General features: G+C 41.6%; 1 protein-coding gene across 1 annotated transcript in view; it reads left to right on the forward strand.

The window, feature by feature from the left end:
- The window catches only part of abhd17c (abhydrolase domain containing 17C, depalmitoylase), a 63,372-nt gene extending 46,270 nt beyond the window's left edge, over nucleotides 1–17,102 (forward strand). Inside the window, exon 3 of the mRNA XM_017699573.2 lies at nucleotides 14,896–17,102. Coding sequence (XP_017555062.1) covers nucleotides 14,896–15,115 — 220 coding nt within the window. The 3' untranslated portion in view covers nucleotides 15,116–17,102. The remainder of the gene's footprint in view (nucleotides 1–14,895) is intronic.
- Nucleotides 17,103–22,222: the final 5,120 nt, after the last annotated feature.

The raw sequence follows: 22,222 nt of genomic DNA on the forward strand, positions 1-22,222 counted from the left end.
GCTGTCTCAAAGCTTCTCATTTCACCGGCTTCTTGTTCTAATTTTTCTGTGCCACATTAACATGCAGTTACGTTCTGCCGCCTCAGGCAGCATTTAAGGTGGAATGGGGAAATTGGAACGAGAAGCAACTTTGAGAGACATTTTCCAAGAAATTTCACTTTTTTTGCGGAAAAGTTTCCTGCTAGAGATGCGGGAAATATGGGTATAGCTGAACTAAAGTTTAAAGCAGAGCACAGTGACTCTGTGTGCTTGTTTATATTAGATTTTTAAGCCTGTACTGGTACGTTAGCACATACTGAGACACATTTACAGCCAACGTGGTTAAATGGACATAAAACGTAGTGGCTCCCAAGGACAAAATGGCTCTTCTTAGCATTTGAGTTCCCAACCCTTGGTTTAGGGAATGATGGGTTATGGCACTTTATTTATTTTCCTGTGTACTTTATACAAATAAATGGTACGGTTTAAGATGCAATAGTATGGAACAGTTTGGGCACTCTTGGTCAAATTGCATGTTTTGATTTGCTAAAATTAAGGCATCCTCTACAGAAAACTCAAGTCTACACAGTTTAAAATGAAAACATATCAGACATTGGCATCGCACATCGGTTCATCCCTAATCGTGATGCTTGTGGTGTGTTGTGCATCTGTGTAGTGTCGTGAGATACTTTTATATCCCCCAGTCCTGCTCTTTCATTTTGCTTTATTATTGAATGGCTGTTTAGTTTGAAGAGCCTGTACTTTAGCTCTGCTTAGTTGTATGATTACGGCATTTTAGTGTAGCATTACAATAACCCTTCATGAATGAGGTCACTGCACTGTCCAGTTAAATAGCCACCCTCATAGTGCTACTTTAGGCTGCTGTCTAGGGCTGCAACTGTGTGCAGATCACAGGGCTTCCGCCCTCCTCTCAGAAACCTTTCAACCACTAACTGATGAAAGGTTTTTTTCCCCTTCTTATGACATGACCAACTTCCCGACACTGATAGAAATAGCTGGCTTTTCTAGGGCGCTGGACGTGGACCTCGGCAAAATGGTCTTTATTATAGCGTCGCTCTTATTTGATTTCCTGAATGCTCTGAGTGGATTTTTAGGATTTAGGATAATTGCATTTCAAAGCTGATCTGGAATACGTTTAATCACTCACATCTTGATTTATATCAGGGGTAGGACTCAGAATTTGTGAAATTAAAAGCTATATCGAGGATCTGTGGTTCAGAATCCAATGGGGAAATTAGAGGGAGAGAGAAACCGTTCAGCATAAATAGACTAAGTAAAAGTTGAACACATCCCATAAAGTTAGAGTAGTTATTTTTGGGTATTGACAGACCAATACAATGCATTTCTGCCGTTTTCCTTGAGGCCCAGTCACACGTGCATTTGGAAGCAAATTTTCATCAGCAAAATGACGTTTGTTTTGATGGAATTCACAGCCATGGGCAGTTTTGCACCTCAGACATCCGGTGTGAATAAGTTTTACAAATGCAGATTTACATTTGATATCTAAAGCTCTGCTGCGGGTGTATTGACCTCTGAAGGGATTTCCCTTCATCTCACCGACTCTCCAAAACAAAGGAAACGCTGATTTAACCAGAGACTAAGCACAAACACTTTACCTGATCTTCCCCACTGCCTATAAATAGGCATAAAGGGAGGCTGTATCATTCGCAGTCATTCGGGAGACTGTGATGGTTTTTATTTTTGTGGCTTTACTTTTTGCTTTAGACAAGTTGGCCAGCCTGCCAACTGCAGTGTGAGCTTCATGGCCAAGTCACCCCACCGCTGCCAAACCACACCAGTTATCAGTAATTTTTTTGGCATGGCTTTAATATAGCAGGAAACTAGAGAAGTTCCTTGGAACTAGAGAAATGGTGCAAAAACGCAAGCCCAGGTTTGTTGTTCTGGGTCGTTTGCTTCTTGTGTAAACCTACAACGTGAATTTTATAGAAAACATTTGTTTTGCCAATTTGGAAAATCGAAAGTCGAGGTGGGAGTGTCCATGGGCATAACCCGGATAATGGCTGCACAGATTGGCTTGGGTTAGGTTGCATCACTCCCAGTTTTTGACTCAATCTATTTAAAGGCGACTAACATTTTCCTCAGTTTTTTTTAAATAGGAGGAGTTTGGTTATAATATGTAAACATTGCTGAAGTTTTAAAACACACCGTTATCTCACGAAAGCCAACACATTTCCGCACATACACCTGTTGAACCAGTAGCAGTTTAGCTCTGACCACTCACTCTGAAGTTATAAGCAGTGTTTCAGCCCAGAGTCCTTTGTGAATAGAGCTCAAGACCGGGCAGCCAATCAGAACAGAGCTCATTTCTGTTCATCAGTCTTAAAGGCACAGTAACAACAACGGCCTGTTTAGTTGTAAGGGATAAAGAGAGTTTGGACAACGATCATATAAAAATGAATTAATCTTAATTAATTAGTATTTTTGGTACATAAAATCACACGGGTGTTATAAGTTGACCTAAAAATAAAATATGAAAAATAAAATAAGAATAGGTAGCGGAGTCTATGCAACGGTTGTAAGCTGGGCCTCTTCTAATGTTTTTAAACCTGAAATATTGTGAAATATTGTTGATGGTGCTTGTGACTTGTGCTGGTCAGTACTGAGAAATATTAATATCACTCTCCCAAATATCACTTCCACAGTTCCACGTGTTTGTTTGCTTTAATAAAGTGGTGACTGTTTGCAGTGTGACTCCTTAATTAATGCTTTAATATTCATTAACTTGACATTAATGCTGCTTTTTATGCTGGTATTTTGTGGTAAAAGCCTTACAAATATTTTTCGACACTTTAATGTTTATTGAGATTTTATTTCAAGCTATGCGAAGAGCCGCACACATACACCTGCATCAAAGGGGAGCGCAGAGAAAAAGACAGTAGAAATGAAAACCGCATTAAAAGGTTGCCTGTGGTTACCAAGGTCTATTATAATGATCTGCTATCTTTTATACATATGAGGACTACTCCACATGTGTTTCCATGGTGGTGGTGGTGGTCATCCATTTGTCCTACCTATTATAAGAATTTTTTTTCTCTCCCACAAAGCTGGTAAATCGTGTATATCGTCTGAAGTCTGAAGAAGACAAATGACATTAGTTATACTGCATGCCAACAGATGCACTGATTCTTTATGGAAAAGAATGCGTACCAGTATGACGTCTCATTATTTGGATGTTTTTTCTCATTGATCTATTTATTTATACCAGCTCTGGGTACCATGATCACTCCAGAATTGGCTAAGCTCATGCAGTCCTGAAGACATACTGAACATAAGCATGAACAGCATTATTCTTATAAACTCAACACAGTAGTACTTTACATCTTAAGTGGTACCTGCACCATTAGGTCTCTGTGGCAGTTGCTCCTACATTAATTAGTGTAGCCCTTTATATCTGCCGCATGCGACAGCGTGACGGACGTATTCACAAACCCTACGGTGGCCGAGAACATCCCACAAACTGCAGATAAAAAAAATGAGCTGCAAAACACGAAACACTTTCACATGCAGCTTCAAAAATTCTGATAAACCAGTCACAACACAGCAGAGATGTTTCTGGAGGACCGAGCCGTTCAGACTTAAATTCTATGCAGCACAGACATTCACTGGTAAAAGTAAATGAACTTTTATTTGAGCAGATTCTTTCTATCACTTAATCGTTATGGGAATTGGCTGCAGATTGTAACTAAGAGTTTAGCTAGTAATACCAGAGAACTACCACAGCACGTGTCAGACAGCAAACTAGACAGCCAGGGTAACCATGTACTTGGGCTGTGAGTGTCTGAGTGTCTGCGGTCTTCTCTGCTTCTCTCAGGGATTTTCCATCATAGATATTCCGTCCACTTTGAGCCCTTTGAGTCGTCCAGAAACATTTTTGTTATGTTGTGACTTGCAAAAGGTTTTTTTAATTTGCAGTGTGTTTGTGAAATGTAGCGCTGATGTCATGGTGATGAGTGTTTTGTGTTTGCAGCACTTTTAGAATTTTTCTTTGTTTTTAATTGCACTATTAATAGGGTTTTGTCGGTCACTGTGAAAACACCACTAAAGTGCCGCTGCAGGCTGTTCATTTGCAGGGTTTTTTCCCCCCACTCCACTGGTCTAAACCAATACAGGGGTATGCAAATCCCTGTCCAAGTGACGTGCTTTATGAAAAGAAATGAACACTACATCTGCAGCTTTTATTTAAAAAAAAAAGCTTCCATTTTCGGCTTCCATTTGTTGGAACCCCAAAGCCTAATAAATCCACACCCACATCCACAACAGTTGTGAAGGTGTTCTTTTCATCAGATGCTGCTCCTTTTTGTCTGCAAACAAACCTTTTTTTTGTCATAGAGTTCCATTCTTACTTCAGTGCTTGTTTTTGTGGATGGGTTTGAGAACCAGTACTAAATTAGTACCAGTTCCTGACTGGTCAGCACCAAAATATTGATAAGCTTCTGGACAATTGCTGCTGCTATCAGTATTAATTAGAACCATTTTGCTAACTGTGTTTGCACGCTGGAAATAGATCTCCGCATTTAACCCATCCATGCAGTTGAAACACCCACATACATGCACACTAGTGAACACACACACTAGGGGGCACTGTTAATTTCTAACTGTATCGATTAGCAGTAGCAGTGTTGAAAATCCTAACAATACCCTACTTTTACTTAAGTGTTAAACCAGACATGGACTTTTGTGATGAAGGGAAGGTTTCGTTCTGATGACTCTTCCATGCCAATCATGTTTGCGCACAGTAGAGCAGTGCACCACCACATCCAGGTCAGCTAAACCTTCATGCAGGTCCTTGCGGACATATGGGGCTTTTGCTTTGCCTGCCTGGTCAGCATACAGGCAATTTTTCTTGATGTTCCAGATCTTGCCTTGAGTTTCCCCTAACTTTCGTTTCTTAATGACACTTGACCATGGAAACGGCGATGGATGCATTTTTACATTTCATAGCCGTGCCCTGCATTGTAGGCATCGTTTAACTTTATTTTCAGATCTTCAGCCTGATGCTTAGGCAGCCAATCCTTGTTTAGTGTTAGAACGAGGTTTGAATTTGAGTCTTAAGCAGTCCTTTCTAATTTTGAAGTTAAAATATATTTTAAGCAGTGGACTTGTGGCTCTACTCAGAGTCCCTTCCGGATGACCGAACTTCTCACCCTATCTCTAAGGGAGAGTCCAGACACCCAGAAACTCATTTTGGCCGCTTGTATTCGCGATCTCATTCTTTTAGTCATTGCCCAAAGCTCATGACCATAGGTGAGGGTGGGAACATGGATCGACCAGTAAATCAAAAGCCTTGCCTTATGGCTCAGCTCCTTCTTTACCACAACAGACCGGTAAAGAGCCCGCATCACTGCTGACCCAGCTCCAATCCGCCTGTCAATCTCCCGCTCCCTTGTACCATCACTCGTTAACAAGACCCCGAGAAACTTAAACTCCTCCACTTGAGGCAAGAGCTTATCCCCGACCCAGAGAGAGCTCTCCACCCTTTTCCGCTGGAGAACCATGGTCTAGGATTTGGAGGTACTAATTCTCATCCCGGCCGCTTCACACTAGGCTGCAAACCGATCCAGCGAAAGCTGAAGTTCACGGCCCGATAGGTCCAATAGGACCACAACATCCGCAAACAGCAGCAATGTGACCTTGAGGTCACCAAACCAGACACCCTCCATCCCCTGACTGCGCCTAGAAATTCTATCCATAAAAATTATGAATAGAGTCGGTGACAAAGGGCAGCCCTGATGGAGTCCAACACTCACTGGGAACGAGTCTGACTTACTGCCGGCCATGCGAACCAAACTCCTGCTTTGTTTGTACAGGGCCTGAATGGCTCGTAGCAAAGAGCCATGTACCCCGTACTCCCGAAGCACCTCCCACAGAATACCCCGGGGAACACAGTCGAATGCCATCTCCAGATCCACAAAGCACATGTGGACTGGTTGGGCAAACTCTCATGAGCCCTCCAGAATCCTGGAGAGGGTGAAGAGCTGGTCCAGTGTTCCACGACCAGGGCAGAACCCGCACTGCTCCTCCTGTATCCGAGGTTCAACTATAAGCCGCACTCTCTTCTCCAGTACCCCTGCATAGACCTTACCAGGGAGGCTGAGGACTGTGATTCCCCTGTAGTTGGAACACACCCTCCGGTCCCCCTTTTTAAAAAGAGGCACCACCACCCCAGTCTGCCAATCCAGTGGCACCACCCCCGATGTCCACGCAATGTTGAAAAGGCGCGTCAGCCCCACAACATCCAGAGCCTTGAGGAACTCAGGACGGATCTCATCCACCGCTGGAGCCTTGCCACCAAGGAGCTTTTTAACTACCTTCGCGACTTCGGCCTCAGTAATGTACAAGCCTATTCCCGTGTCCCCATACTCTGCCTACTCACTGGAGAACGTGTCGGTGGGATTGAAAAGGTCCTCAAAGTATTCCTTCCTCCGCCCAATGACGTCTTCAGTCGAAGTACACCAGCAGCACAGCAGCACACCATCTCCACTGTATACGGTGCTAGTGGCACACTGCTTCCCCCTTCTGAGTCATCTGACGGTTTGCCAGAATCTTTTCGGAGCCAACTTAGTCACTTTCCAAGGCCTCACCAAACTCCTCCCACACCTGGGTTTTTGCCTAGGCGACGACTGTCGATACCTGGGTGTCCTGGTGCCATGTGCACTTATGGACATCCTTGTGTTCAAACAGGGTGTTCGTGATGGACAAACTGGTTTGCACAGAAGTCCAAAAACTGAACACCACTCGGGTTCAGATCAGAGAGGCCATTCCTCCCAATCACACCCCTCCAGGTCACGCTGTCGTTGCCCACGTGAGTGTTGAAATCCCCCAGTAGGACAATTGAGTCTCCAGGAGGAGCACTTTCAAGCATCCTTCCCAAGGACTCTAAGAAGGCTGGGTACTCTGAACTGCTGTTTGGTGCATAAGCACCATCGGTGGTGGGTCGATAGGAGGGATCAACATTTGCAGAAAAACGTTAATAGTTGTCATTCTGGTTCCTTTTTTTTTGATAATACTGTGATGTACATCTGAACCCAAAATACTCACACCTCCTGTCATGATTATTACAGTTAATGTGATCATTTTAAATAGAATGCAGTGCATGTTGCCACTATAACTAAACTGTGCACTTATACTGTTTTAATAAAAGGAAAAAAAGCATTCAACTACCCTGTAATCCACATTCACAATTGGGTCGAATTAAAGTACACTTAAAACTTAAAAGGAGTGTAATATCTTGTTTGTGTCGTGCTTTGCTGGGTGGTGTTTAGCGCTCCAGCTGTGATCTAGCTGACAGAATTCCTTTCACTCTCGCTGCCACTCTTCTCCTCTTTTATTCTCACTCTCGTTCAGACTGCACGGAAGCGAAAATTAATGATCGCTATAGGTCCGCTCTCTTGTTATAGAAGTGTTTCTCGCACATGCTGTCTGTCTTTGGTGCCGTCTCTTTTTTGGTGGATGAATAGGCCCGAGTCTCCTTCTCACTTCAGTGTCTGTGCTGCTGCCTCATTATAGTAGCTTCATTATGCCTCAGTAAGATAGTACTGATTGTCTTAAAGTGGTGTGCAAACCTTCCATTCATTACAGAGAAGGTGTTGTGATTGTGTATTGAAAAGCAGCTCAGTGGCAATGAAACCTTAGGTACTAGAATGCCCATTGTTTTGATGGAGCTACAGGTTGGTCAGTAAGTTCTGATGTTGATTTCATTGAAGGAATAGTACAGAGAAAAAAATAATTTGAACAATATTTCCACATTATCTATATAAATGCTACTAGCTACAGTACACACACGCATACACATACATATATACACTCACCGGCCAGTTCAGTTCAGTTGCTTGTTAACACAAATAGCTAATCAGCCAATCACACGGCCGCAACTCAATGCATTTAGGCATGTAGAGGTGGTCAAGACAACCTGCTGAAGTGCAGACCGAGCATCAGAACGGGGAAGAAAGGGGATTTAAGGGACTTTGAACGTGGCGTGGTTGTTGGTGCCAGACGGGCTGGTCTGAGTATTTCAGAAACTGCTGATCTGCTGGGATTTTCACGCACAACCATCTCTAGGGTTTACAGAGGACGGTCCGAGAAAGAGGAAACATCCAGTGAGCGGTCAGTTGTGTGGACGAAAATGCCTTGTTGATGTGAGAGGTCAGAGGAGAATGGGCAGACTAGTTCCAGATGATAGAAAGACAACAGGAACTCAAATAACCACTTGTTACAACCAAGGAATGCAGAATACCATCTCTGAACACACAACACGTTGAACCTTGAAGAAGATGGGCTACAGCAGCAGAAGACCACACCGGGTGCCACTCCTGTCAGCTAAGAAGAGGAAACTGAGACTACAGTTCACACGGGATCACCGAAATTGGACAATAGAAGACTGGGAAAATGTTGCCTGGTCTGAGTCTCGATTTCAGCTGCAACATTCAGATGGTGGGGTCAGAATTTGGTGTAAACAACATGAAAGCATGGATCCATCCTGTGTTATATCAGCGGTTCAGGCTGGTGGTGGTGGTGTGATGGCGTGGGGGATATTTTCTTGGCACACTTCTTGGAGTCTGGTTCCATTGATTTACATTGAAAGTAATGTGTGTTTTTCATTCTCCTGTAAAGTTACTGTTTTGGGGATGTGGGGTTTTATTCCTACAGCAGCAAGATGCGTCTAGTGTTTTCTGTTACGTGCCTTGCTTGTTCATCATTTTTTGTGATAAAATGGTAAACACACCAATTATGCATCCCTATTCCCAGCATTTGAAGTTTGAGAATAACCTGTACACCAGCTATCTCCCCGATACTGAGACTGGGTATCCGATTATAGTCGTGTCTGGTTCCGTCACATGCCTGTCTCCCACAGCACACTGCTGGATTTAAGCTCAGACGCCCTCTGATGGATTCTGAAACATGAATGACATTCCGCTACACTATGCCTGTCGGTGTGTGTGGAACTCCAGGCAGCTGGCTGTGGATTTCGGTTCCAGCCGCTGACTCTCAGCACCTCCGCTTTGCCAAATCTGACACTCGGAGCTGTGTGTGTGTGTGTGTGTGTGTGTGTGTGTGTGTGTGTGTGTGTGTGTGTGTGTGTGTGTGTGTGTGTGTGTGTGTGTGTGTGTGTGGTGGGGGAGTGCCGTGAATGGACAGTCAGGCTGTATGAAAGTTTAATGACTCGGCCGTCTCTGTGGATTTTCGGGCTGCAGTGTGGCGTGGTTTGGAATATTAAATCTGCATCCAGAACAGCAGGGCCAGAGAAAGGGGGAAAGTCGGGAGGACTTGGCGTAGGAAGTTGAGGTCGTTTGGAAAGAAATGGGGACATTTATTCTGTTTTTGTTCTGTTGGCAAACTGCAGTCGTATGATTTGTTTCCTTTTTCAAGCACATCAAGCTGGACTACCTTGGTTGAACTTTGAATGATGTTAGTGCTTCGACACTCAGAAATAGAGGTGCTGAAAAAAGATTCTTTGGAGCAGTGCCAATAGAAGGACTTTAGCCCCCCCCCCAAAAAAAAAATCTATGGATTGCTCTGAAAGTGGCTTAGTATAGCAGTAGTATATCAGTGGACAAGCTCACCATGAAGGACCAGCTGATGTTGCATGAGTTCTTGGGCAAGACTCCTAATGCTACAGTCACCTCCGTCTGTAATGTGATTTAAACTGTAAGTCTGTAAAAGCAACTGTAAGTGTAAATAACCATTTAGGTGATATAAGCGGAAATAACCTTTTGCAAAGTTTAAAGAACCTACGCATAAATTATTTAACTCTGTAAACTACCAATTAAAGTTTGTCTAAACCACAAACCATTTGAAGAGCAGCATTAGACATACTGAGTTTTAGTTTTGGCAGTATTGATAGTTAACTAACTCTGCTAACCACTGTATGAGTCATTTGCTGGCTGCTTGACACTGTTTTGAAAGAGCGGATGATGTACAGAATAAAAGTCAGCTCAAATTAACTATCAGGTTTGTAAGGTGTTGTTTTAGGCATAGCGTAGTGTTACTCAGGAAGCATGAGTTAGTTATCTTTAATGAATGAAACACCCTTTTTTTTTTTTTTGCATTTTTTTTTTTTTTTTTTTTTTAACCACAGATCACCTTTAAGAAATGCTCAGAAATGTTAAGCACACTTCAGACTGAGTGGGTGAGGAAAGCAGTGGGTGCAAAAAGAAAACGGGGAAAAAAAATACCGACACCTTAAATGTACCTTAAGTGCAGTCTGTTAGCATGATTACAGTGATGTTGATGAAACGTATGCTTGCCTACACAAAATATTTCATCTTACCAGCCTGAAAATAGAGACCGAATGGGTGCAGATGTCTGAGCATACAGATATACTGGAGTCCCAAATGCGCCTTAAGCCCTGCAAGCTTCCTCAGTCCACACTTTCCACAATGTCACTAAAACTATGAGACGAGAGATCTGGAGGATGCTTGGTTTAAACCTGTGCATCCTGGTTAGGATTAAGCTGGTTTATACACCATGCAGGCTCTGAGCTTTGAGCTATTTTGCTTATCCTACAGTATCTGAATTCAGATTATAAGCATAATGCAGCTCAGTGAGGAGATAAATGATCAAACTAATGCTCCTCTGTACATTTCAGTATGGGAAAGAAACTCATTTCGCATTTAAGCAGGACTTCGTTAACTTGATGGTACTATGTGACACCTCGTAGAAAGGCACAAATTAGTTATTTGAAAGATTTCTGATATGAACAGGTTAAAAAAGTTGAAGTGTGTTTTATTAAATAAATAAAAAAAAAAAAAAAAAAAATATATATATATATATATATATATATATATATTTTTTTTTTTTTTTTTTAATTAAAAAATAATTTTCATATTTTTAAAATATTAAGTATAAATGTATTTACTCTTAGATTTAAAAAAAATTTTCGGAGCCAGATAGGGCAGTTTCCGCTTAGCTGTTTTAAGTCAAGTTAAGTGATACTTTTTGATCCCACAACTGGGGAAATTCCACCTCCGTATTTAACCCATCCGTGAAGTGAAACACCACATACACACTAGTGAACACACACACTAGGGGGCAGTGAGCAAACCTGCCTGGAGCGGTGGGCAGCCCTATTCACGGCGCCCGGGGAGCAGTTGGGGGTTAGGTGTCTTGCTCAAGGACTGTCGGTCCTGGGGATCGAACAAGCAACCTTCCAGTCACAGGGCCTGATCCCAAACCTCCACGACTGCCCCAACTGACTTTTGGAAGTCACAGGTAGAATGAAGCCAGAAGTAAATTGAATATTTCTGAGCAAGCAAGTTAATATAATTTGAGTGTTTAAATTCATGTTTGTCTTTTTGGTGAGCAGAGAAGTACACATTCATAAGTGATCTTTTTTTACTATGTTTTTGTCAGTTGTGCAGGATCGCTTGTCTTTTATCTTGGCACGGTCATCTTTTGAGGAAAGCTGTGAATGGTTTTTCACAGAAGGGGATCTCATTCCTCCCTGTTCACCCCTCCTTGCTCACTAGCAGTCCAACACAGTCACACCATTTCACACACAGAGAAGCATCATCATCCAATTATAACTGAGAGTTATAGGGAAACACATTTGATTGCATTAATTAATTTTTAATTAAAAGTATTGAAGTTAGGTTCCTCTCTGTCTGTGAAATGGCCACTGGGGGTCTGTAGGAAGATATTACCATAACGTAGAAGAGTGACAGCTTGCGACTGTGTTCTCAGTCCACTTCTCATACTCATTTGCACACTCATTTGTTTAGGGCTGGCAGCGATGGTTAGCTGATTTGCATATTGTGACTGGACTAAGTCGTCTCGTTCTGATCAACGTCATGCTCACCTACAGCAGGGCTGCTCCAGAGGAGTGCAGCCAAAGCTTTGAAACTGAGAGTTAACATTTAAATAAGACCGATATCATTTATTATTACAAAGAAGCATATTTAAAGGGCCCATGTTCTCAATTTTTCTTATTTATTCCTCCTGTGGTCCATTTATAACATTTAAGGGCTTTATGTACCAAAAATGGTCATCGTTTCTTTTTACATTAGCACTTTCCAACCTCTCTTTGTCCATTATAATCGAACAGGCTTATTGGTTAAGATTAATCTGTGTGACTGAGCTCCGTTTTGGTGTCCTGCATTGTGTCTTTCAAAACGCAGTCAGAGCAGAAACACCCCTTGGACGTGAGAACGGGTGCAGCGAAGAACCAGTCGGCTGAATAGGTTATGTGGATATATGAAAATGAGTTCTTGTGACATCACAGAAACTGGGTTAAGAATGGACTGTTTACATGAAACGGCAGGGAGGTTGAAAGACATTTCACAAGACGCTCTACTTTGATGAGAAGGTATCCTGCCAGAGATGCGAGAAAGGGGCTATAGCTTGGCTAAAGGATAAAGCAGAGCGAAGAAGGTCCATCATTTTCGTCATTTTATATTTTTTAGTAGTGTATCAGCACATACTGAGACATTTACAGCCAACATGATAAAACAGACATAAAACGTTGGGGCTCCCAAGGTGGTTTCATTTTTGTTGCTATAACGTTTGGGTTGCTTACATTTTACTTCATACTCATCTCTCTTAAAAACAGTTAAGCAAGGGAAAGTTCAGTTTTCCGTGATATGGACGTTGTAAGGGGTGTGTGTGTGTATGAATAAATGGGGTTTAAGGTGTAATTACTCTGTAATGCCAAAAGTATCGTCTAATTGCGTAATACTTTGATGTAAATCTTGATTTTGAATTGTATCACTGAGCACTGAAAGGCGGTGACTCTCGGACTTTACCCGTTCTGGATATTCATAACATTCTGTATTTTGATTTTGCCTGAATGGATGAAAATCACATTTAGGAAGCATGTTCTGGAATTACAGTAAGCGACAGCAAGGAAGGGATGAATCACCCTCTACTGTGGGAATAAAAGAGCAAAAATACATCAATGCCAAGTGGAGAGCTGACCGGGCCAGTAATGAGGTTTTAAAAGGTAAAGGTGGATTAGCAGAGTGGGGTTCTCACATAGAATCTGGCACTGAATCTGGATGGAAAAGAGCAGAAAATAGAGTGGGAGGAAAAAAACTGAGCATCGCAGTCCTGTGCGAGAGCTAATCTGCCCCTAAATGACCTCCTGGCCCCATATAATGAAAATAAAATAAGCATGCTGTTTACGAATTTGAGCTTAATTGAGGGAATCCAGACTGAATGGTTAGTTTTAGCCCTGTGTAGACAGTTCTCTCATTCTGTCTAGAATGTAATTGCCCCATTAGACTGCTCCATACATTCATCTTTCCGCTAACCTCATTTGGGATGCCTGTGCTTTAATGAGAATGCTAAACATTAATTAGTCATGTGGAGTGCTGGATTAATTAGTATGCCTTATTGATAAGCTGCAATATGAAATGCTTCGCACCTCTAGCCTTGACAGGTGGTTCTTACAGAACACTGAGATGGTTGTGTGTTGGACATTAAAGGTTCTGAACTCTTTCTTTATGCTGTGTTTGTGATCACATTGCTGATGCCTTGTTATGCTGTGCTTGACAGGCTGAAGGCTAGAGGGCGGTGTCTCTTCTGTGGCCATTATACAGATTTTTATTTTTTGTTGTTCATTGTTGTTCTTCACTCTGGATACAAAATGTTTGTTATGAAATAGGAACATCAGTCTGATTCAGGACGTTTTTTCAGCAGTCATCTGTCGATATTAATGTGTAGTTTTACAGTCTGACTGTAATAATTGTGGAGCGATTATAATCCAGTATGAATCTGCAGTGTGTAGTTTTACAGTCTGACTGTAATAATTGTGGAGCGATTATAATCCAGTATGAATCTGCAGTGTGTGTAGTTTTACAGTCTGACTGTAATCATTGTGAGTGATTTTAATCCAGTATGAATCTGCAGTGTGTAGTTTTACAGTCTGACTGTAATAATTGTGGAGTGATTTTAATCCAGTATGAATCTGCAGTGTGTGTAGTTTTACAGTCTGACTGTAATAATTGTGAGTGATTTTAATCCAGTATGAATCTGCAGTGTGTAGTTTTACAGTCTGACTGTAATAATTGTGGAGTGATTTTAATCCAGTATGAATCTGCAGTGTGTAGTTTTACAGTCTGACTGTAATAATTGTGGAGAGATTTTAATCCAGTATGAATCTGCAGTGTGTGTAGTTTTACAGTCTGATCTTAATAATTGTGGAGTGATTTTAATCCAGTATGAATCTGCAGTGTGTAGTTTTACAGTCTGACTGTAATAATTGTGGAGTGATTTTAATCCAGTATGAATCTGCAGTGTGTAGTTTTACAGTCTGATCTTAATAATTGTGGAGTGATTTTAATCCAGTATGAATCTGCAGTGTGTAGTTTTACAGTCTGACTGTAATAATTGTGGAGTGATTTTAATCCAGTATGAATCTGCAGTGTGTAGTTTTACAGTCTGACTGTAATAATTGTGGAGTGATTTTAATCCAGTATGAATCTGCACCGTGTGTAGTTTTACAGTCTGACTGTAATAATTGTGGAGTGATTTTAATCCAGTATGAATCTGCAGTGTGTGTAGTTTTACAGTCTGACTGTAATAATTGTAGAGTTTAATTCAGTATGAATCTTTATGTGTTAGGAATGTTTCTACTATTGTTTAGCTGCACTACATGCTCTTGTCCATTTTCAGATCACATTACCGGACACAAATCAGATTTTTTTGCCTTAATGTGATGCACATGGTGTGGTCCAGCCCCCCCCCCCCTTTCCAGAAATCTGGGGACATGCAAATCTAAACTTTTCAAATCCAATCTGAACCGCTTCACTATGTGGTTCTAGATTGGATGCATACCAAGTGGCCTGTGCTGCATAAATTTTGTACAGCCAAGCTAAAACAATCTTTACTTTTAACTGTGTAGACATGAGTTGGTCTAATCTCTTTCTTCTTGTGTTCCAGCATCGACAAAGTCTCGAAGGTGGCCTCCCCAGTTCTGGTCATTCACGGCACGGAGGACGAGGTCATCGATTTCTCCCACGGTTTGGCCATCTACGAGCGCTGCCCACGCGCCGTGGAACCGCTGTGGGTGGAGGGCGCCGGGCACAACGACATCGAGCTGTACGCTCAGTATCTGGAGAGACTGAAGCAGTTCATCTCCTTTGAGCTGGCTACCTCCTGAGCTGCACCATCGAGATCAAGGCACATGTTCTGATGAGCTCCTTTCTAACCAGGGCTGAGGAGCACCATCAAGTATTTGCACTTGCTGAGACAAAACCATCTGAACTCTTCTTCTCTTCAAGGCTCTGTGGTGGTATTATTAAAGAACGGGGCCTTTCCATCTCTACAGGGGGGAGAATGTTTTACAGTTTTGCTGATTTTGATTAACCTTGTATTCTTTTCTACCTGATGAAGAAAATTAAGTTTTTTGCACCACAGACTTTATGTATTTTTTGTGTTTTGAATTGTTTAGCTGAGTTTTTTTTTTTTTTTTTCCCCTCCTAAAGTTTTTTTTTTTTTTTTTTGTAAATACCCAACCTTGTTGGGTAAATTAATGGATGCACTTTTATCGTGCGGATATTTTCAGGTGAACACTGCTTTTATTTTTATGCTCTGATGATTTACATTTTTTTCGTGGCATTCCATTTAATTCTCTTCGGCTGAGAACGCTCTGAGTTTTTACAAGGCCAGTCTGTGTGTGCAGTTGTATGTCTTTGTTCGTCTGGTGAAAGAATACTGCCCAGGGAAAATACTGCTCAGTCGCAACTGAACTGGAAAAACCTGCCTTATTGAAGGAGATCCACTATGAACTGTGCAGGCTTTCTGGTTCGCAGTCTGTCTGGCTCTGGAGCACGGTGCTTTGTGTTACATCAATCAGGGCATTGTTTCTGCATAGACACTACACTACACCACATTGGTTTCTTAAATAGGGTATTAAAAATGTGAAATTTTACGCTCTTTCTTTGTTTTAGCTCCAACACTATATAGTAAGCCTTACGCCCTCAATACGTTTTGCTCCACCTTTTCGGTTCTCTCGGGGTTAATGCTAGCTGCTACTCTTCGGATGAGGAACTCAAACTCAGTTATTTCTCGGGCGTGGGCTTTTCTTGGGGGTTAATGCTAGCTGCTACTCTTTTTAAATGAGAAATAATCACTGTGAAACTGAACTTTGGCAAAACAACAGTAGGGTACAAAGTGAATCACTGGTCGCATTGAGCCATTTCTCCAACCTTTTGCAGCTCCTTCTCCATTCCAGACATCTACTCCACCGCAAAGGACACGAACCCCCTGAAAACAAAGGCAAAATAGCTAGATGAAGAACAGTGAGGATGCTTGGAGGGTTTACTTTTCATTTGTAGTAAGAAAGCTGCTCTGCAAATGTTAATGTATTCAGACGTTTCAGGGGTAGCACTAGATGTTAGAAGGCTAGGACATGTTTTGACTTCCTGCGTGGTAACAAAGGAGCTCCATTGTTTAATTGGAGCGCCTGCGATTACCGTGTGACTGTCAGCGTGATGAAGCAACTTTTGGACTGTTGACAGCGTTTTTGGGCAGGTGGGGTGAATTTTTCTGGGTTTGAATCTGTGTATTGCTGTAAGGTGAAGCAGTGGCGGTTTGTGTGTGTGTGTGTGCGTAAACAGGATGTCGTCTTGTTTTTTCATGTCATCGTTAAGGGTCCTGAGGGGGTCGAAGACCCTTCTTTCAACCTCCTTGGTCTTTTTGATCGAGACTCTTTTTAAAGAACGACTGAACACACCCCTAATTGAGCCCCGTCATTGTTTTTGATACTGACGTTTTTACGATGTTTTTTCCAGTACTTATTAATATTATCTTTACACCTCTTTTACTGCTGGTTTGTAAGATAATCTGTACTGTACACACCTATCTCCTCTCTATAGATATGTAAACCAGGAAATAAATGGTATTTAGCCTTTTTAATAAGTTTGACACTGGAATCACTGAATGCAAGTATAATACAGAAAAAAAGAAAAAAACTAGTTGGTACAAACATTGCTAGTGTAATTTTTTTTCCCTCAGATTAAATAATAAAGCCTTAAATGTGCCGTGAGACAGATTATTACTCTCTTTATGTTGGCTGTTGCTTCAGGGCAACACACTGGATGTTGTATTGCTATGTAAAAGAATAAAGGATGCATGGAATCTTAAAACGTGTTTTTTATTATGAAGCTATCGAAGTGTTTATAACCATGATGGAACTGGACTGGTTTTACCTGGCGGCTAAATGACCAGGGGCAACGTTTTAATAACTGAATTAATTTTAATCCAATATGAATCTGCAGTGTGCGTTTACACTCTAACAGTAATAATTGGGTTAATTTTAATTCAGTATGACTGCAGTGTATAGTAATTTTAATCCTCTATGAATATGCAGTGTTTGTAGTTTTTACAGTCTGACGATAACATGTGGAGCGATTTTAATCTAGTGTGCATTTGCAGTGCATGCTCACACTTTGACCAAAATAACTGGATTCGTTTTAATCCAATATGAATCTGCAGTGTGTTCACACTCAGAGTAATAACTAGTTTCATTTTAATCCAGTAGGAATCTGCAGTAGCTTGTTCAAGCTCTGAAAGTAATAACTGGACTCATTTTAATCCAGTGTGAATCTGCACTGCGTTCACACTCTGGCAGTGATAACTAGGTTAATTTTAATCCAGTATGAATCTGCAGTGTGTTCACACTCCGACAGTAATAACATTCTTTTTAATCCAGTATGAATCTGCAGTGCCAGATCCACATCAGGACAAGGGAATAACAAAACCTGCTAGTAGATGCAGCTGTGTGGCGTGTTATTATGTAAGGTGTCCTGACTTTGACCTGTTGGCCCCTGCTGTCTGTTGGGGAAATGGTACAGACACTTTAATCACATCAAACCTGTATTACAAAACCTCAAGTGATGAAACTAATCCAGCTCCAGAATTGTTAATGCCTCACCTGGAATTTGGCTGTCCAAATATGTGTTCCTATGTGTAAGGATGCTATTCAGTGATTCAGGATTTCTCAGTTAGCCTTGAATCTGTTTACTGATGGTGTTTCTCTGAGCCTTGTCTGTTTACATAACATTGGCACCTAGTAGATGACTTGGACAATTGATTCGATATGGATCTCAATTTAATCAGGTGGTGCCATTTGAGGTTTCCCAAGGGCCTGCGCACTCCTACATTATTTTGGTCTTACATTTTTTGTGTTTTCCTACCAAAACATACCCTCTTCAACTCAGGAAGGGCTTGTTAATTAGTAGATTTGTTGGATCAGGGATGTTGAGAGCAGGGCAAACACAAATGTCCTATAGCTTATCTACAAATGCTCAAACTGCTAACAATCTGGTGGAACTCAGTTAACAATAAAAACTGTTAGGATTAGGTTTGGAGTGAAGGTTAGTGTGAGTTTATGGTTAGAATATAAGCAGTATCTCACAAAAGTGACTACGTCCCTCACATTTCTGCAAATGTTTTATCTTTTCATTGTACAGCTTGTGCAGCGGTATAGATTTAGTGTGCTCTGAAAATAACTCAATACACAGCCATTAATCTCTAAATAGCTGGCAACACAGGTGAGTACACCTCACAGTGAACATGTCCAAATTGTGCCCAATTGTGTCGTCGTCCCTCCCTGGTGTCGTGTGACTTTGTTACAAGGTTCCAGGTGTGAATGGGGAGCAGGGCTGTGAAAGTTGGTGTTCTGGGTACAATTTGCTCATACTGGCCACTGAATATTCAACATGGCATCTCATGGCAAAGAACTCTCTGAGGATGTGAGAAATAGAATTGTTGCTCTCCACAAAGACGCCTAGGCTATAAGAAGATTGCTAACACCTTGAAGCACTATTCCACTCCGAACATGCCTCGCCAGGGTCGACCAAAGAAGTTGAGTCCACGTGTTCAGTGTCATATCCAGAGGTTGGCTTAATAAAATAGGTGCATGAGTGCTGCCAGCATTGCTGCAGAGGTTGAAGAAGTGGGAGGTAAGCCTGTCAATGCTCAGACCATACGTCGCACAATGCATCAACTCGGTTTGCATTGCCGTCATCTCAGAAGGAAGCCTCTTCTGAAGCTGACACACAAGAAAGCCCAGCAATGGTTTGCTGAAGACAAGCAGTCCAAGAACATGGATTACTGGAACCATGTGCTGTGGTCTGACGAGACCAAGATAAACTTGTTTTGCTCAGATGGTGTCCAGCATGTGTGGCACCCTGGTGAGGAGTACCAAGACAACTGTCTCTTGCCTACATTGAAGCATGGTGGTGGTAGCATCATGGCCTGCAGCTGTATGAGTGCTGCCGGCACTGGGGAGCTGCAGTTCATTCAGGGAAACATGAATTCCAACATGTACTGTGACAGGCAGAGCACGATCCCCTCCCTCGGAAACTGCTTCGCATGGTAGTTTTCCAACTCGATAACGACCCCAAACACACCCCCAAGATGACAACTCCCTTGCTGAAGGTAAAGGTGATGGACTGTTCAAGTATGTCTTCAGACCTAAACCCAATTGAGCACCTGTGGGGCATCCTCAAGTGGAAGGAGGAGGAACACAAGGTGTCTAACATCCACCAGCTCCGTGATGTCATCATGGAGGAGTGGAAGAGGATTCCAGTAGCAGCCTGTGCAGCTCTGGTGAATTCCATGCCCAAGAGGGTTCAGGTGGTGCTAGACAATAATGGTGGTCACACAAAATACTTAAACTTTGAGCACAATTTGGACATTTTTCACTGTGCAGTGTACCACAGTGTTGTGTTGCCAGCTATTTAGACATTAATGGCTGTGTGTTGAGTTCTTTTCAGATGACAGTAAATCTCTAAATCTGTACTGCTATACAAGCTGCACACTGACCACTTTAAGTTATAGCTACGTTTCATTTCCTTATGTGAGATACTGTATATGGCAACTCAATGTCTGCCTTACCTCAGATCTCAAATACACATGAACAGTGTTTTCTGACACTGTAGGCCGTACTGTTGTCTATAAATATGGACGAAATTGAGTTTCTACTGTTTAGTTACACTACATACTTCTGTCCATATTCATAGATAACTATTTATGATAGGCTACGTTCACATTACCAGGCTGATGTGGCACAAATCTGTGACAGTAAATGAAACAAAAGACATCATGCATACCTGTATTTTGGTGAGAAATATATGCAAATTAGATTATCTTTTAACCAAAGTGTCATTTAAAAGGTGAGCATCTACAGACCACCTACAGTGGACCATCAAAATGAACACATTCTTTCTTTAGTACCGCTTAACACTCCCTGTTTTCCCCTTTGTGTACTGAATACCACTGGTCCATCAAGCATAGCTGCAAATCATTTCTGCTACAGCCTACTGGAAGAGCCTGCTGAATGAATGTTCTGGTTGGGGGGGCACTGAGCCTTTTCCTTTAGGGGCCAGTAGAGATGTAGTCTGGCTTTGGGCCAGGGGTGCTGCCGGAGTGAGGAGCCTGAGGAGCCTCTTGCCAAAATCTTGCTTTACGCTACAGCTCTAAATACCTCAGAGAAGAACAGCAAGTGCAGCGAGGAAGTCACCTTCTTTCACTGGGTTTACCTGCTACATCCTCCCATGGTGCAAACACCTTGAAACACCTCGTCCATGTGTTTGTGATTATTTCTGATTCATAGCTTATTTGAAACAACCGAAAAGGGTAGATTCTAACCTTTCTATCAGTACCACATTTGTAAGTAGAAGAGGAGATTGTTTATTATGATTTGAATTGGATGAAAAGTTCTTGGTCACTTTGTACATATTCTCACTTAAACATAGTGACGTAGAAGTTACGTAAGGTAAAGTGAATATACAATTTACATTACATACATATATAGCAATATGACAATTTCTCTAGACTTTCAAAAAAGGCTTTTTATTTGCATTTCAGAGGCTTTAAACAGTATCCTGGAGGTGGATCGTTAAGTTTGATTTGACATGTTCCATTCTAACGGCTCAATTGCTGGCAAATTGGAAGAGTTCGATTTATATCCCAAAACCAAAGGATGGAAAGAAGAAAGATTGTGCAAATTAGCACACATCTTCGCCGATATAGCATGCCGGTGAAATTATGCTCAACATCGTGCAACAAAGATTGGAGCTTTACATTGCAAGAGAACTGCCAGATGTGCAAGCAGGATTCAGGAAAAGCCGGGAAACCAGAGATGTCATTGCTGGTATGTGCTGAATTATTGAAAAAGCCAAGGAGTTCAAGAAAGAAGTCAACATGTTTCATTAACCAGAGCAGGGTTTCTCAACCTGTGGCCTGTGGACCACTAGTGGGCTGTAAAGCACCCTGTAGGGGCCCACAGTCCTGAAGTCACAAAGACTAAAGAAAAAAGATTACCTTCAAGATTAAGAATCAAGAAACTAATTAAATAAAAATGTTGCACGTCATCAGTTTGAGATAATGCAGACAGCGAGTCAGAGAAAGTTTCTCAGGTTGTTTTCACACCTTCCTCGTTTGGTGTGAACATATCAGACTTTTTCTTCAGTTCACTCCATTTTGACATCTGTGACAACTCCACCTGTATTCGGGTCTGCAACAAACAGCTGAACCCGGTCCAACGCAAAACATGGGTCTCAATCTACTTCCAAGCAAACCCTGGCTGCTGGTGGGGTTAAGAAGTCTAAAGACTCAGAGGGCTGGACATTCTGGAGAAACACTCTCCATATGATCACCAGGAGTCAGAATCCCCAAAACAAAATGTAAACATTCAGATTCATAACTATTTTACCATCATCAACATTATGTATAAAACTCCGAAGGCACATTTACGTTCACTGGTGGTTTCCGATAATTAATAAAATGGCTATAGTTGACTGGTTCCTATCACCACCACTAAAGAAGTCAGTCTGTAAGTTTCCCTACAATTAACCATTTCACATCAAACCACCCCGAATGACTTTGCTTATATCTCAACAACTCAGTGGTGGACAGTAACTAAGTAAATGTAATTCGTTACTGTACTTAAGTAGTTTTTTTCTGTATCTGTATTTTACTTAAGTTTTTCCATTTTGGGCGACTTTTAACTTTCACTCCACTACATTTCAAAGTCGTTCCTTTTGGTTTTTGTGTGTATAAAAATGTAACATGTCAAAACAAAAGAAGCGCAAAGCCAGAGCACCAATGACGGAACTAACCTAACCTGTAAAAAGACCACAATATAGAAATATGTCCACATATGCAGTCGAGACTGACGCGGCTTTTTTCTGAATTTCTACAAACACCATTTCATTTTATAGTAAATGAGTTTGGGCTGGTTTATGTTTATGAACAGACG

Source organism: Pygocentrus nattereri, chromosome 15 (assembly GCF_015220715.1).
Source record: "Pygocentrus nattereri isolate fPygNat1 chromosome 15, fPygNat1.pri, whole genome shotgun sequence".
NCBI classification, from domain to species: domain Eukaryota; kingdom Metazoa; phylum Chordata; class Actinopteri; order Characiformes; family Serrasalmidae; genus Pygocentrus; species Pygocentrus nattereri.